The sequence below is a fragment of the Vigna radiata genome, unplaced genomic scaffold, assembly GCF_000741045.1.
Source record: "Vigna radiata var. radiata cultivar VC1973A unplaced genomic scaffold, Vradiata_ver6 scaffold_48, whole genome shotgun sequence".
Classification (NCBI taxonomy): domain Eukaryota; kingdom Viridiplantae; phylum Streptophyta; class Magnoliopsida; order Fabales; family Fabaceae; genus Vigna; species Vigna radiata.
In genome coordinates, this window is record NW_014542925.1 from 1,696,241 (window position 1) to 1,713,506 (window position 17,266).

The following is a 17,266-nucleotide window of genomic DNA, read 5'->3' on the forward strand; positions in this document are numbered from 1 at the left end:
ACATATATTTACTTTTCTTGGCTTTAGTTGACCTTTATAAATTCATACCTAAAGTGTTTAAACTTCTAATACTCGTGGGAAACGACTTATGCTTTCTTATCTTTGATCTCCTATTCTTGTTGAACCTTTCTTCCTCTAAAATCTCTTTTTTTTTCATACGTGGTGGATTTTGCTTGAGATGAAGGAAATTTCATCATTTACTTCAAAATTAACATCATTTGAAGATTTTTCTTTAGGTTCTTCTACTTTGAGTTCTCTAGTTAAGATTGACATGGAATGATAGGCTCTAACAACAATGATGTTCTTATTTTTTATCACACTATATTATTATAGCTCTAGTTTACCCACTTTTAAGATCCCAATGAGCTTTTTGTGAAACAAGTTTTTGGGCTTTGGACTATTCTAATGGTTATAACCTGTGGTCTCCGTAAGAACTTACCCTAAAAGATATGTTGTGATACCAATACTAATATAGATGGGGCTTTTAACAACGGTTACAAAGGACTTTCAAGGACAATCATAGAACTGTCGTTAATCCAACCATCATCATCAGTTTTCCTTTTTAACAATAGTTAAATGACAATCATTGTCATTTGGTATCAAACTAGCAACAGTGACGACTAATGATGACATTTTTTAATAGTTCTTTTTAACATTGATGGTTTGGTGCGCAACTAATAACGATGACACATAAAGCGGTGTTGACAAATGGCAGTGACTTCGAATGGGTCAACAACTACAAGCTTCAATATGACAAAAAGAATGATGAAGGAAGAAACCACTCCATGCAAATGCGGAGCAAGCCCATATAAAAAAGCAACAACCTTGATGGCAAGACGGTTGAAGAGCCTTAATGGTACGAAGACCGACAAGCTTGGAGGTGCCACATGTTACGAGCTTAAAGGGCGATAAACATACAAATATTATATAAAAGTTATATAAATGATAATCAACAAACATGTGAGATAGATATACAACTACTATATTACAATCATCCATAAAGCATGTATTGAGTATAAAAAGTTATATATACGCATAAACAAAAGCTAGATTTTTTCAAAAGATAAAGGATTATACATAACAAAAACTAATCCTAACTATGTTACTGTATCTCCCTTACTCTGCACCGAATCTACTTTGAACATCTTCATCTGTTAATGTCATTAAGGTGATAATTACAAACAAGAAGGACAAATAGACAAACAAACAAAAAAAGAAAGGGTAAGCCAATGTACCACAAAGAGAAATCATACATCATTAATAAAGATATTAACACATGTAAACATTTATATCAACAAATCCTAAAACATGCAAGCATTCGTTCTAGAGTTCACCATCCAAATATATGTATTGATATCAAACTCTGACGAGTTATGTACTTGTGGTCTTTTCTACTGCTTTGAAGAGTCATTACCAATGGGTTTTATCCTATAAGGTTATGTTAATGCCTTTGGCCAAGGTAAAATCTCTAGATTATGACCTCTTACTTCTCTCACCACATACCTTACCCTTATCATATTATAAATCAACCATTAGTACCAACATTCATATATCATATTATAAACCAATCATTGTTTTAACATTTACATAATCACACATATTAAACACATCATAAGAGATATATGCAAATTTAGTGAAAATTCTAGTATTTTCGCTTAGCCACAACACCTACTTGCTTAGCAAGTAGTGCATGACAATACACTCGCTCAACCACTAGATTTGTTCACTTAGCGAGTAGTGTCTGATAGTACACGTGCTCTGCCACCAAATTTGTTCACTCAGTGTGTAGTGCCTAACAACATACTCGTCCAACGACCAAATAGCTAGCTTAGCGAGAATACCACTGGAACTTACAAATTTAAATTCTCTCAAAAGTTGTCTAACGAGTATATTCTCGCCCAACGATTGTCAAGTAAGTGACCTCTCTAACTTTGGTCTCGCCTAGTGAGATTTTTTTCATCTAACGACTACCAACTCAGTAACTCTTTGACTTTGACTTCACCCAACAAGTATGTCTCTCTAATGAGTCTGTAAAACAGAATTCTACAAATTTATGTCATTCCAACCCTGTAAAATCAGTCTAACATCACAAATGCCAAAACAACTAACCATAAGATTATACACAATTTAATGACTAAATTCACCTCAAATCTAAACCATACAAGATATCAAAATTTTAACATAATTTTAACATATAATAATCAAAGACGATTCAAAATTTAAACCTTTATCACTTCTAAAATATCATTTTTTTTTATTAGATCTTTACCAATTATCTTATAAATGACAAATTACATCTATTTAACTAGAAACGATTTTTTTTTTCATTTGATAAACTTATTAAATATACCAAAACTTGATATTATTAATAAAGCTTAGAATGTTTTTCTAACAAATGTGTAAATTTATATTTAATTGTCTATTATTAATAAGTTTCACGTGTTAATATACTAATTACATAAATTTTAAGTTTTTGATAAAGTATATTTTGAATAAATTTTGAACTTATAATAAATATATATTTTCAGATAAACTATTTTAATAACAATTTTATACTTTATGTATTTGTCTATTAATATATATAATTACCTAAAATTTTAATAGAAAAATGAGAGATTTATTTATTTATTTTTTAGAAAAAGCGCTATAGATTTAAAATATTTCTTAGTTAATAAAAATTCAATCTATTAATGAGGTCAAATGTGTGTTTTTTATTAGTAAAATATTAAACATTATGAAACGTCGTGTGAGTCTAAGAAATAAATTATGAATAAGGTAATAATTTGAGGTATTTATTAATTCCAAGAGAAGATAATCTCGTAAAAAAAAAAAAGGATTTGGGCAACTTGCCACCAAGAAGCGCGTGAGTGTAGCATCTACCAGGGGAACGAGTGGTACTCAAATCAATGTATCACAGAAAACATGTTTTGTCACCTCCCACGTCAACACCGTCCTTCTTCTTGTACCCATGTTATGTTATGTTATGTACTGCAAATGCAAAGCAAACATCTTTCTTCTCTCTATCTTTTATAACTTCCATCCTCAATTTGTTCATCAAAAACTCTTATCACAACAAAGACTCTCTATTGCATTTCCAGAAGCAATTTTACCTCCATTCCCAAACACACCCTTCTCCCAAAAACTCTCCCTTTCTCCAAAGCCACCGTCTTTCCCTGCGTTCAATCGTTTATCTTTCTCTGAACTCTGAAAATTTTATACCCTTATGGAAAAGGAACCTCTGCTTCCATATTTCAGCCCCAGAAAGAAGCCCCTGGCATTGTCACCGCTATGTCCCTTGCCAGAGCACGAGGACATGGTTCTTCCAATGACCCCAATGGAATTCAAGGACCGTCTCATCTTTGGTCCTGCTTGTGCTACCCCAAGGGACCCTTCACCTTTGGCCGATGCCTTAATACTCCCCCTCAATTCCCCAAAATGTTCCTCTTCTACCTCGCAGGACTGTGCATCGCCATCACGGTTTGATTCCCAGTCCCAACAACCATCCTCTTGGCTCCTTGACCCCAATTATTCCTGGCGGAAAACAAACCTTCATCGCTCCAAAACCGCGCCGGCCATGGCGGTGATCAGCGATTTCAACCCCCAATCCTCTGTGCCAAGGCCGAAATTTGGCAGCCAGAGTATTGTTCGCCAGGGTGTTATTCTTCTTGCTCTTTATTTGGCATTAGGGGTTGTCATTTATTGGTTCAATCGTCATAATTTTTCAGCTTCCGAGACTCATCCTGTAGTCGATGCATTGTATTTTTGTATAGTCACAATGTGCACAATAGGATATGGTGACATCACTCCGAATAGCACAGCCACTAAACTTTTCTCTATATTGTTTGTGTTGGTGGGGTTTGGATTTATAGACATATTGCTGAGTGGGATGGTTAGCTATGTGCTTGATTTGCAGGAGAATCATATGTTGACGGCAGTGAAGGGGAGGAGGGGTGAGAAGGATGGAAAGTCTTATATAATTGATGTGAAGAAAGGGAGGATGAGGATTCGATTGAAGGTGGCGCTGGCGTTGGGAGTTGTGGTGATTTGTATTGGGGTAGGTGTGGCGGTTATGCATTTTGTTGAGAAGCTTGGTTGGTTGGACTCTTTTTATCTTTCAGTTATGTCGGTTACTACGGTTGGGTATGGAGACCATGCTTTCAAGACCATGCATGGCAGGATCTTTGCTGCAATTTGGTTGCTCGTGTCAACTCTTGCCGTGGCTCGAGCGTTCCTCTATTTGGCTGAGGCAAGAGTGGATAAGCGGCACAGGATGATGGCGAAGTGGATTCTTGGTCAGGATATGACTGTTTCTGAGTTTCTTGCTGCAGACATAGACAACAATGGCTTTGTGAGGTATGGACTGATTCATTTCGATCTCATAAAAATTCAGTGAATTTTGGCATTAATTTATGTTCTTGTTCATGGAAGTAGAGCACAGAAATGTATTTACCATCTAGTTGCACAAGGCCCCCACCCAATGCATCATGAACCACTTTTTGAAGTATGAATTTAGAATTCGATTCAATGCCTACTGATATCACCCGACTAATTTTCAATTTTTTCACTTACTTTGCTTCTATTTTCTCACTGCTTTGTTGCAGTGATTGTAGTAGAATTGAGCCTCAATAATCGAATGATTAATTGGTTCTTTTTTTGATTTCCTTTTATTGATATCATTATAAACATTTGTATCCAAAACCCATCGGTTGACCTAAAGCTGTATATGGTTCCTTGGTAAATTGGACAGCTTGCATACCGTCAGAAACTTTTTTTGAAAAAGTGAAACTTGAAAAGGTAAATGGTGGATTAAACCATAAGAATGACAAAAGGGAAACTAGAAAATAGGATGTTGATGGAGTTGATCAAACATATCCTTTGCCTAGACTTGCTACCAAATATTCAATAATTTTTAGTGTTAGATAATTCTCTAGAAGTAGTCCCCCAATCATATTCTTTTTAATCGTGATTTACTTTCATAATTTGCTAGGATTATGATTATATAAATCAGAGCTATGCTATAGGTTTCAAGAACATATTAAATACAACAAATACATTGTAACACATCATTATTTGGTCTCATCATGAGATTAGAGTGGCACCATTCTTCATGATCCGTCCTGTCACTACTTTGCTACTGAGCACCCTAAAATTTGGAGTTATATTTTAAGTTCATGATTATCCTTGTAAATTAATTGTCTTTTATGTTATGTTAACCCTTTTAGGTCTTTTTTCGTTTTAACACCCTTGCACTATGCTATTCCTTCCTGCTGGTCCAGGCTTCTTCTGTTTGTATTTTTCATTCTGGTGGTCTCCTTCTCCATCCTAGCTTTCAGCATGCATTTTATCAACATGTTTCAAGAATTTTTCTGACTACTGTGTGCTCCTTCTGGTAGTTCTTGACAATCTATTTCATTGGTTTCTTCCATCACTGTGACATCATGGGCATGCACTAACACCCATGTTTCTCTTCAGACTTTTTCATCCTCCACTCGTTTTTTCAGAGTTTTGGTTCTTATTCTGTTAATCTCTTTTATTGATTTCTACTACTGTGATATCTCCCGGATGATATCCCCTTTTGTCTTTGGATCTTGTCTCTCCTCACATGAACTCTTTTTCTGATGTGTTTCAATTAATCTCCAGTCGTCTTTGCCAATCCTGCACAGTCATGTCTGATTCACCCAAGTTCAAACTTCAATCTTTTCAGTAATTTTTGTCATTGTTTGGTGCAACTTCAAATGCATCAAGGACCACTTTTTAAAGTACGAATTATTAATGCCTAGAGATATTAACTAATTTTTGGCATTTACTCCAGTGATATAAAATATGATGTAATTGTTGGGAATGCATTGTAAATTGTTGAGCATGCTCACATCTAGTGGTGCGTAGTATTCATTCATTATTTAGTGCTAGTTCAATTTCTTGGTACATGATTTTACTTCTTAGGCTTCTTCTTGTTGCAAACATCAAATCAGAAAACTAGACAATAAAATTCTTAACTAAGTGTATTTTTTATGGGCTGTTACAATAATTGGGATGCTATACCTGCTCAACACGGTGATCTACATCAGTGTTTCCATTTGTGTCTATGTGATGTTTTCCTCATTATGTTAGATTGTATTGAGTTTAAGCTTAGAACCAGATGGATATAATGTCCATTATTCACTACCAGTTCCTGTGTTTTTTTGGAATGGAAGTAGAGCATTATGTTGTACTCTATCACCTTGCCTCATAATATTGTTATTGCATCATTCTGGCTCCAGTTGTATCTGGAATCTGGATCAAACTAATTCAAACAAAACTGACATCTTTAGTTGTAGTAGATAAGGAGGACGCCTGTGTATTTTGAAACCCTGCACTGCAGTAATGTCCATCCATGTTAAGGGTCCATTTGGTTCAAGAAAACTAATTTTGTTTTCATTTTCTATTTTCCCTATATTTCTTGTTTCAAAAGTTTGAATATGAAAATGTGAAAACAAATTATCAAAACAAGAAAGAATAGAAAGTTATTTTTACTCTCCTATGTAAACTTTTGAAAATAGAAAACACAATAAAACTAGGTGACATTTTTCTAATTAAATGTGATAACAGAATACATTTTCTCAAACCAAATGGTCCGTGGTGTTCGAACTGAGCCACACCTTGGGGTTTGATATATTTGAAACATGTCCATTCTATGCATCTATCTCAATCATTGATACCTGCATGTTACTTATTAAGACCTGAAAGATTTCATGTTAATGAGGAATTAACTTATANTAGTTAAAGCACAAAGGATGTGATGATAACATAAAAAATACGGGCAGAAACTGTGTTCATTCACCTTCTTGTCTTCTGTTGAACTTTGAAGTAGTACTCAATGACTATGACAAAACTTCTGACAGTAATAGCAAGAAGGGTCAATCTTTACTGAATAATAGGGAAGATCTCCCTTTGTGAATGATACACGGTCCAGATATGTTGAGAGGTGTCCTTTTGTGAATGATACACTCCAGATATTTTGATAGGTCTTTGGACCACTCTTCATAATTTTATAATTCTGAAAACGTTCCCTCACAGCATCCCATCCCAAAGCTTTTCACCTTGTGCTTATGGGGAAATTAGAGGAGTTGTTTTGAGAGGAAGAATCTGTGGTATTTTGTTTATAGAAGAAAAATAGTAACATAGACTAAGAAGTTACTAATTATATTAAAAGGTTCTAAATAAAAAGCATAAATCATATCAGATTACAATCCATTAAGCATAACAACATTAATTGAAATTAAAAACAGAACAAAGACAGTCTAACATAAGCAACTTAAAAAGATTCTTAATCTTAAAATGCTTAGTTGTTCCATGAAAAACTGGATTTTAAGAAAGTTGAATTTAAGTCTAACTCAATCTCACAAAACTAGCTTGTAAGATAAGGTTTGTACCTACTTATATACTATAATTTGGTCTTATCTCAAGTGAGATCTCAAACACATTTTCCCATACCGGGAAACAATCATCTTGACCATGGAAATAGATATTTGTGGGTGTTGCGAGACCAACTAACTTGATAAGGATAAGTTCTGCATGACCCTAATACCATTTTAAGATAAAATAATTTAAACTGGTTTTGTGAGTTTGAGTTATACTTTGTTGGAGATCCCACATTTACTGGAGATAAAATGGATTTACGGAATATAAGTGGATTCAAACTTCATTTTACAAGTTGGTTTTATAAGGTTGAGTTAGACTTAAAGTTCATTTTTAAGATGCTATTAGAAACATCTGAAGCCTATCCTAGCGAAGTTTGTTGGCCTATCGTGCCACCCTCTATTGGGCTGTTACTTATTAAGACCTGAAAGATTTCATGTTAATGAGGAATTAACTTATANTAGTTAAAGCACAAAGGATGTGATGATAACATAAAAAATACGGGCAGAAACTGTGTTCATTCACCTTCTTGTCTTCTGTTGAACTTTGAAGTAGTACTCAAACCACTTATTAATGTCTAATCCCATGCTTGAGATGTAAATGCCATGACGTGAGCGGTTTGAGTTGGAGATCCTGCACAAACTAGAGATAAGGTGAATTTCCAATATATAAGTGGGTGCAAACCTCACCTTACAAGCCATTTTTGTAGGGTTGAGTTAGACTTAGAGTCTACATCTTAAGAGACTTAAATTATACTTTCTTAAGAGTTTGCAATTTTCATCCTTCACTATTTTGTTGAATTCTCTCAATTCTTGGATAGCGATATTGCACCTTTGATAATTCTCATGCCTTTAATTGGAATGTCATTTACATCATCATCATCAAGGAAACTTGGGATTTTTGGTAGATGCTTTCTTATTAATTCCTCCCAACTCCATTATTGATCTTTTGTGATTTTGGCATTTCTTCTCACAAGATTTTTTCATTTTTTGGTTAGAAAAATTATGTAAACTTTGGAAATGGTATTGTATCCAATGAAAACTCTAGGTTCATCTTTCTTGTGAAGTTTGTTCTTTTTAACCTATGGAACATAGGAGAAACAAACACATCCAAAGATTCTTAAGTTTTATAAGTTTGGTTTGTGTTTACCACTTTTCAAATGGAGACCTTTAAGTCAAAACTCTAGTTGGCAGCCCATTTAGCAAAAGCATAGTAGTGCATGCAGCCTCTGCCGACAACTTCTGGGAAAAATCCTTCTCAAGTTGCATACAAATTGCCATTTTCCATGATGTTTCTATATATTTTTTTTCTCTCACTTACTACTTTTGGTTGGGGGTATAAGGTATAAGGAGTTGATGCTCAATGCCAACTTCACAAAATTTATCGAAGGTGTCACTTGCATATTCTTTCTTGTTATGTGATTTTATTGTACACAACCTACATCTACTTCCTCCACCAATGCTTTAGGTTTTCAAAATAAATTAGCAGTCTCGGTTTTGGATTTAAAGAAAAAAAATTCAAGAAAATTTGGTATAATCATTAATAAATGCAATATAATATTTATTACCATTTAGAGATGATAGTCTCTAAGATCCTCCAACATCTGTGTGTACTAGTTGCAACTTGTATCTTGCACTTGCAATGTTTGTGTAAATGGTCTTCTAACTAGCTTGCCATATTAACAAGCCACATAAGCAACCCTCTTGTCTTCAAGTATTATCACACCTTTCACCAAGGCATAACAATCCATCAAGACGAAAATGCTTGAGTCTCTAGTGTCATAAATACATTTTTTTTCCTTTTTTTTTTCCTTTGATCAACCACTGATTATTTTGAAATGACTTTAGAGCCCCTTTCATAAGTTGTGCAACACTTACAAAATTTTGGTCAATGTCAGACATATATAAAATAGAAAACATCATAGATATATTTCAAACTTGTCAAGCTATCTATAGCCATGGTCCCTTTTCCTTGACTAATGAAATCACCAATGCCAATTTTTACTTTGAAAATGATTGTTATGTTAAGCTCTTTAAAATGCTTCTCGTCATTGTTAACCATGAGTCACTAGGATTGATGGTTGTGGAAAAAAATGTTACGACGAAAATTTGCTCATCATTTTGTTTGTCCGTAGTCACCTTAGCTCTTCTTTTATAGACTTGTACATTTGCTCTATATGTCTCATATTGCCACCTTTTCTGCTTTTGACATTTGGCCTCCCCCAACACATTTTCTTAGGATGGTTTGTCTTTTTGTAATGTGGAAAGAAGGAGAAAAGTCTCTCCTTGCTTCTTGTTGGAGCCTTTTTAATTTTTTTGTTTTTCCATTTGTTATTTTGTCTTTGAAACCTCTTGAGTTTTGTGCTTTTATTTGAAAAACTAATTGTATTTGTTAAGAAGTAGATTTTAAACTTAACTCAACCATATAAATTGACTTATAAGATAAGGTTTGTATCCACTTATATACTCTAAATTGGTCTTACAACTAGCTGATGTGAGACTTCCACACACTACTATACTATCTCCTCTTGTGCCAATAAAACATTTATCAATTCTTCAAGGGCAATGGTTGGCAGATCTTTTGACTCCTCCAAAGTGGATATCTTCAATTCATATTTTTCGGTATAAGTGTCAAGAATTTTTTCAACAGTTCTTTCATCCGGAAAGTCCTTACCAAGAAGTTGCCCTTTGTTTGCTATGCTTAGGAGTCTGTTAGCATAGCCTTTGATGGTTTCTGTATCTTTCATGATATGCACCTCTTCTTTGATCAAGTTGAGAGCTTCAATGTTTTTGCTTCTTTCACAGCCATGATATTTTGATATGACGTACACCCAAAAGGCTTTTGGAGATTTCAAGTTCATAATTCTTGTAAATATTATTTTTGACACAGCAGAAAAATGTAACTTTTAGCTTTAGCCTTTCTTGTCTTCATCTGAGTCTTCATTTGAGGGTTGGAATTTTAGGTGCCCCAGAAACGTTATAGTGGTCTAGTGCTTCAAGATTAACAATCATCTTTGCCGTTCATAATTTGTACTTACCATCAGAAGTAGGTGTGCTGGTTGTGTGTGCTATATCTTGTTGTAATTTGAAATAATATTTTTAGAATCTTCTTAATTAGAAGAAATAGATATATAATCTTTTATTTTATTTTATTTTTTTTAGATTTCTTAGTTTTTCTATTTCTCTTTTTAGAAGAATTAGATTATTACAAAAAGAAGGTATCAGAATGTATTTTTTATGATTTGAATAATAAATCAGAGTTATTTTCCACTTGGTATCAGAGCCCATGATTCCTCAAGATGATAATTCTAGATACCAATTTGCAGTATTTTGTTTATAAAAACAGAGAAAAGATGAGTAACGTAGACTGGGAAGTTACTAATATTTTATTAAAAGGCTCCATATAAAGAGCGTAAATTATATCAGATTACAATCCCTTATTTTATGGACACATCAACATTAACTGAAATTAAAAACAGAATCATAACAGTCTAACATTTTAAATGTAAACAACTTAAAGAAATTCTTACAAAGTAGGAAACAAACTATATCTGTCAAACAACTTTTACAGGCACGTGTAACCAAATCTTCCACTGGATGATGAGGGCTTTTACTTCTTCTTGATCTCCATACCTAACGTTTAACACACCTTTTGGTTGGGGTTGTAATCCCCATTCCTCAGTTAGGACTGGTTAGAGAGGTTGTGCCATTGTAGATGCTGCCAATGCCTTGTTTAGTGAGCATGCATGGAAATTGGACGGATGCAGCCATGCTTTGGTAAGTCTAGCTTGTATGTAGGGGAACCAATTCTCTGGAGGATCATGTAGAGACCATAGTTGCGCGGCAGTAGCTTCTCATTCATCTTCCTTGCTAAAGACTTCAACCAGTAGCTTTGCAAAGTTTAAGACATCTTTGAGTGTGTCTCTTTCATGGATTAAAAGATTGTTCAAGGACGTAATTCCCATTTTGGTATGAGTTTTGAAAAAGAATATATGTAGATATTGTTCATTCTCCAAAAGGTAGAATTATAATATTTTATTGTATTTTAATTATTCCAATCGAATTTTATACGTCAATCATTCTAAAATTGAAAAATATTATTAAGAATATTAAAAGTATTCTTAGGGAAGATTTGGTTAGAGGTCATGGTCAACAAGTAGAGAGAGAAAATGAAACAATGATGTCACAAATGGCAAAATAGAGTTCTGAACTTACTGGAATGACAGCATGGCAGTGAGAGATTGGCAATGGTGGCCATGCAGAATAAACAGGAACTCAGATGAATACAGTTGTGCTGGAGATGTCATAGTTGTAGAAAAAACTATTGATAGAGATGGTTGCAATGTAGAATACAACCAAGGAGTACTAGAAGGAAGATACAATAGCTGGAAAATTGTTTGAAACATACTGGTAAAGTGCACAATGTAGGCTAAGATAGAGAAAACGACTGCAGAGTAAGAAGGCAGTTAGAAGAGGGCTGAACACACTAGAAGGAATATATAGCAGAGAAATGTCGAAATGCATTGGAGGGTTGACAACATGAAATATGATTAATTTGAAGTAAGAATTATAGTAGAATGTAAAGTTTTAGGAGCTCCAACTGCAAAATATTGATGAAAAACGTCACAGGAGGATAACACTCTAATTTAATTTGTCTTTGAAATTAGGTGGTGATAGTATATCTCTAGTGTTTGGCTATTCTTTGTACCGGTTTTACTGTTTTAACTAGCATGTTAAGCTGACTCAGGCAGCATCGCATAAAAGTTAGTTAGCCAACTGTCATCTTGTAAGAAGAGCTGCACTCTGTCGTAGAACAGTTAGATCTTATCTGGCTAGCTTGCAGCTCAAGCTAACCAGCTTTCATTGTTTGTGTAAGAGATTGAAAAAAACGTATACAAGAGGACAATCCTCATGTTATAAGTGGGTTTTGTGAAGTAGAGTTAAACTCAAATTCAAATTATTGTAGGTGGTGATAAATCATAAAATATTATCTCCTATTCATATTTCTAATTACATTAAGAACAAATCACGATAATATAAGAAAACATGGTAATTAATCCTGGAATAATGAGGAAATGGGGAAATTGATGATGGGGGATGGTCTAAAATATGTTTAGATAATTTTGAATATTTCCATATGTTATAACAAAAACATGGCATTTAAGTTTAGAAGAATTCAAGTTTTGCAATTTATTTAGTTAGTTGTATCTAGTGAAGTAAGACACATGAACCTTGTATTCCAAAACACAACCATTCAATGAGACCAAAATAGGATATTTCACGGATTCACATTTAGTGCTTTTGTGTATTGTTGTTAGGGATGACAACGGGTAAGGTAGGACATGGATAGTACCTACATGCTACTTCACCCACAACAAAAAAATCCTCCTGTTATTCATCTTATTATCCATCAAATAGTTGTTTAAAATCACTCACAGGTATTTTAAAACTAATAGGTATCTGAATAAAATCTAAATAAAATTAAAAAATAGATATAAAAGATAATATAAATTAAAGTTTAATTTTAATTTTTTGCGGGTAATAGATAGGTGTGAGTATGAGTAATATGATACTACATTCAATCCGTTTATAAATGGATATTGAAATACTCGTTATTTGTTATCTGTGAATAATAATTACTTGGAGGTATCCACTCTTTCGTGCAAATTTTGTTCATGGATACTTTTGTCGCGAATATGGATATTTTTGTCATCTCTAACAACATCAATGTTACAATGTTAATTTGATGAATTGTGTCTATGCAAACCATTGACCTCCAAATCCTTTATAATCGTTTTTCTTATAGTTTTTCTCAATCTCTCTGTATTTATAGTGATAGGTCTACTCTGCATCTAATCTACTCTCATCATGGGGGCTTTTGTAAGTCTTCTCATGTGTAGTGATAATGCATTCGTTTATAATCTTGTCATGTCTAAGATATTCACTCATCTTATTCAACTTTCTTTTCTAAGTAACATGGAGATTATTCTCTTATTAAGTTTTCGGCTCAACTCTTAGTTCTATACATCATGTCACATCATATAGCTATGGGATACTTTCCCCTAAGCTTGAGTGATACTTTTGTTTTTTTGTCATCGATAACGTTAAATTGACTCCTCCATATCATTCATCTTACTTCAATCCTATGGTATACACCACATTCCATTTTTCCAACCTTTAGTATGATGGAGCCAAGATACTTAAACTGTGTGACTTGTGGTAAGGGTATGGTCTCTGATTTTCTCCTTTAAGTTGTTTTGTATGTGATACAGACCCAAATCTTATTGGGCTCAATGAACCCTTGATCCAAGAAGAAACAGCCAAGCATAGGTGGGGCAGAGTATATGAGAGGAAAAAGAGTAGGAAAGGTGATGTGGCATAGTTGAGGGGAATAGGTTGGTTAGAAGAGAGAGAAATGGGTGTGGTTGTTTAAAAGAGAATCTGGAAGAAAGTTTTGGGGACGGTTAGTTGTTTTTTGGTAGAGAGGGAGCCATTCTTGGTTTCTCTGAGGAGCTTGGCTCTGGGCAGTGAGTTATTCATATCTTACTGATTTTCTCGTTTTGCAGAGAATAAAATACACTCATATTTAGTCTTCATTTGATTTCTTTCTGTGCTTTTAAAAGAATCCTTATCATTGGTCCGACCTGCCGGATACTCGCAAACTATGCCACCGAAGAAGAACAATACCACCCAAGGGGAGCCAACAGCTGAGGAGAGTGATGAGACGAAGGTAGGGTTTGTTGCGGGAGAGGTGACTAAGCTCAAGGCAGTTGTTGAGGAGGTAGTTGCACAATCGTTGCAGAACCAAACCCATTTGGAAAATGTTCGTAAGGACGCCGCGGAGCAGATTGCAATATTACGTAAGGAAGCAGCTGAGAATCAATCAAAGTTGCTGAATCTAATGTCAGAATTTACAAAGGGGAAAGAGGAGGAGGACGAAGGACAGGGGTCTGTAGGACCGAAGAAAACGAATTCGGTAAAGACTATACCGAAGGCGTTTCCGAGTATGAAACCGCTTGATGGAGATGATCTATTGGAGTTTCGCCAATCGATGAAGAAAATCGAGTTGCCGTCATTCCATGGTGAAGATCCCGCAAGGTGGATTGCCAGGGCAGAGGTTTATTTTAATGTCCAAGAGACACGAGAAGTCGTTCGTGTAAATCTTGCCCATCTATGTATGGAAGGAAGCACGATACATTTTTTTCAGTCTCTGTTGAATGAATATGAAGAATTAACATGGGAAGATTTAAAAAGGGAGTTGCTGGAGAGATATGGAGGAATGGGGAAGGAAGTGTTTATGATCAATTGGTTTCTTTGAAACAAACAGGAAGTGTGGAGGATTATATTCGAAATTTCGAATACTTGATTACTCAAGTACCACGAATGCATGATGAACAGCTGTTTTCATATTTTACTCAGGGGTTAAAGGACGACATTCGTGCCAGAATGAGAAGCTTACACGTTGCAAACCCTTTTTCCAGGGGGNGCATGATGAATGTGGCGCGTGNCATTGATGTGGAGCTGTNAGGAAGAAGCAAAATGTGGCAGGGAAGAAGTGAGACACGTGGTGAAGGTAAAACCCAAATGGGAAACCGACCTGTATTTAGTGTGTTGGGCAAAACTGGCCCAAAACAGAATGGGGGCAATTGGGGAGGAAATGGTCCAGGCCCAGGTGAAAAAAAAGATTGGGGTGGGCAAAGTAGAACGGGACCGAAAGATAGAGGAGCAAATCATCTCACCTATCAGGATCTCTTGGACCGGAAACAAAAGGGTCTGTGTTATAAGTGCGGTGGCGTATTCGGACCTCTCCATCGGTGCCCAGTTAAGCAGCTTCGTGTCATCATGGTTAATGAAGAGATCCAAGTTGCATGTGACAATGGGGAAGAAGAAAGCGACAACGATGACGAGGAATACGAGGTGGTGGCTCCGTGCACGACATTGAATATCTGTATGATCGCGAGCGACAATGGCGATCAACCAAGAACAATGAAGTTACGAGGAATGATTGGGGAGATTCCGATGCTATTTTTAATAGATAGTGGAGCTACTCATAATTTTATTTCTAGAAGACTTGTGGAAGCTTTGGGCTGGAAGTGGGAAAGAACAAAACAAAAGAAGGTTTTAATGGGAGACGGACACAAATCGGAAACTCAAGGGGTTTGTAGAGGTATCAAGGTGAGGTTTGATGAGGGTGAATTTGAAATTGATGCATTTCTTTTTGACTTGGAGGATATGGATATCATATTAGGAATGTCGTGGTTAATGACTTTGGGAGAAACCACGGTGGACTAGAAGAAGCAGATCATGAAAGTACAAACCAAACAAGGTGAAAGGTTGTTGAGAGGGATTCCTCATGGGAATTCTTTGATAATGTCGGTTTGTGATTTATTGGAAGATGAAGGAAAAGCGGAGGATGATGGCCTGAACCCAGAGCGGAAGAGCGTCCTTGATAACATGTTGCAGCATTTTAGTGAGGTGTTTGAGGAACCAAAAGGGTTGCCGCCTGTACGTGTGAAGGAGCATCGGATCAATCTTAAACCAGGACAGGAACCTATTAATGTGAGACCCTATCGTTATGCTTACTACCAGAAAAATGAAATTGAGAAACAAGTGCGAGAATTGATGGAGGTGGGTTATGTGCGGCATAGCCAGAGTGCTTATTCCAGTCCCGTAATTTTGGTGAAAAAGAAAAACAACAAGTGGCGTATGTGTGTTGATTATAGAGCTCTTAATAAAGCCACTATTCCGGATAAATTTCCCATACCGGTAATAGAGGAATTATTGGATGAGTTGCATGGTGCCAGGTTTTTCTCTAAACTTGATCTTTGTTCGGGTTATCATCAAGTCAGGATGCGGGAGGAAGATATACCAAAAACTGCATTCAGAACCCATGAGGGTCATTACGAATATTTGGTGATGNCCTTTGGATTGATGAATGCACCCTCAACCTTTCAAGCACTCATGAATGAAGTCTTTCGTGCTTTGTTATGNCAAGGAGTATTGGTGTTTTTTGATGATATTCTTGTATACAGTAGTAGCTGGGAAGAACATTTGCAATTNCTGGAAAAGGTGTTGGGAGTGTTGAGAAAAAACCAGTTATTTGCAAACAAGGAAAAATGCAGGTTTGGCCAAGAAAGTGTTGAATATTTGGGACACATTATCTCAATAAAAGGAGTTGAGGTTGACCTGGCCAAGATTAGTAGCGTGATGGAGTGGCCTACTCCTAAGAATGTGAAAGGGGTTCGTGGTTTTCTGGGTCTTACAGGCTATTACCGTAAGTTCATTAAGGATTATGGTAAAGTTGCCAAACCCCTCACAGAGTTAACAAAAAAGGATGGTTTTGGTTGGAATGGGAAGGCTCAAGAAGCCTTTGAAGAACTTAAACGAAGGATTACCACTGCACATGTATTGCAACTCCCAAACTTCGATGAGGAATTTGTCCTCGAGTGTGATGCGTCAGGAATAGGAATTGGGGCCATCTTGATGCAAGGAAAGAGGCCAATAGCCTATTATAGCAAGGCTTTGAGCCCTCGTAATTTGACTAAATCTGCATATGAGAGAGAGCTGATGGCAGTAGCTTTGGCAATACAGCATTGGCGACCTTACCTATTGGGTCGAAAATTTACTGTTTTCTCGGATCAAAAGAGTTTGAAACAATTAATGCAGCAACGTATAACTACTGGGGCTCAGCAAAACTGGTTGGCAAAGTTGTTAGGATATAATTTTGAGATTGTTTACAAACCTGGTAAGGAGAATCAAGGGGCTGATGCACTGTCTCGCAGCAGAGAAGAAATGGAAATAAACAATATGGTGTATTTTCCAATCTGGTTAGATTGGCAAGAACTCAATGCCGAAGTGCATGAAGATGA

General features: G+C 35.7%; 1 protein-coding gene across 1 annotated transcript in view; it reads left to right on the forward strand.

Annotated features, from left to right (window-relative positions):
* Window positions 1–2,858: 2,858 nt before the first annotated feature.
* The window catches only part of LOC106752883 (two-pore potassium channel 3), an 18,080-nt gene continuing 3,672 nt past the window's right edge, over window positions 2,859–17,266 (forward strand). Inside the window, exon 1 of the mRNA XM_014634665.2 lies at window positions 2,859–4,353. Coding sequence (XP_014490151.1) covers window positions 3,224–4,353 — 1,130 coding nt within the window. The 5' untranslated portion in view covers window positions 2,859–3,223. The remainder of the gene's footprint in view (window positions 4,354–17,266) is intronic.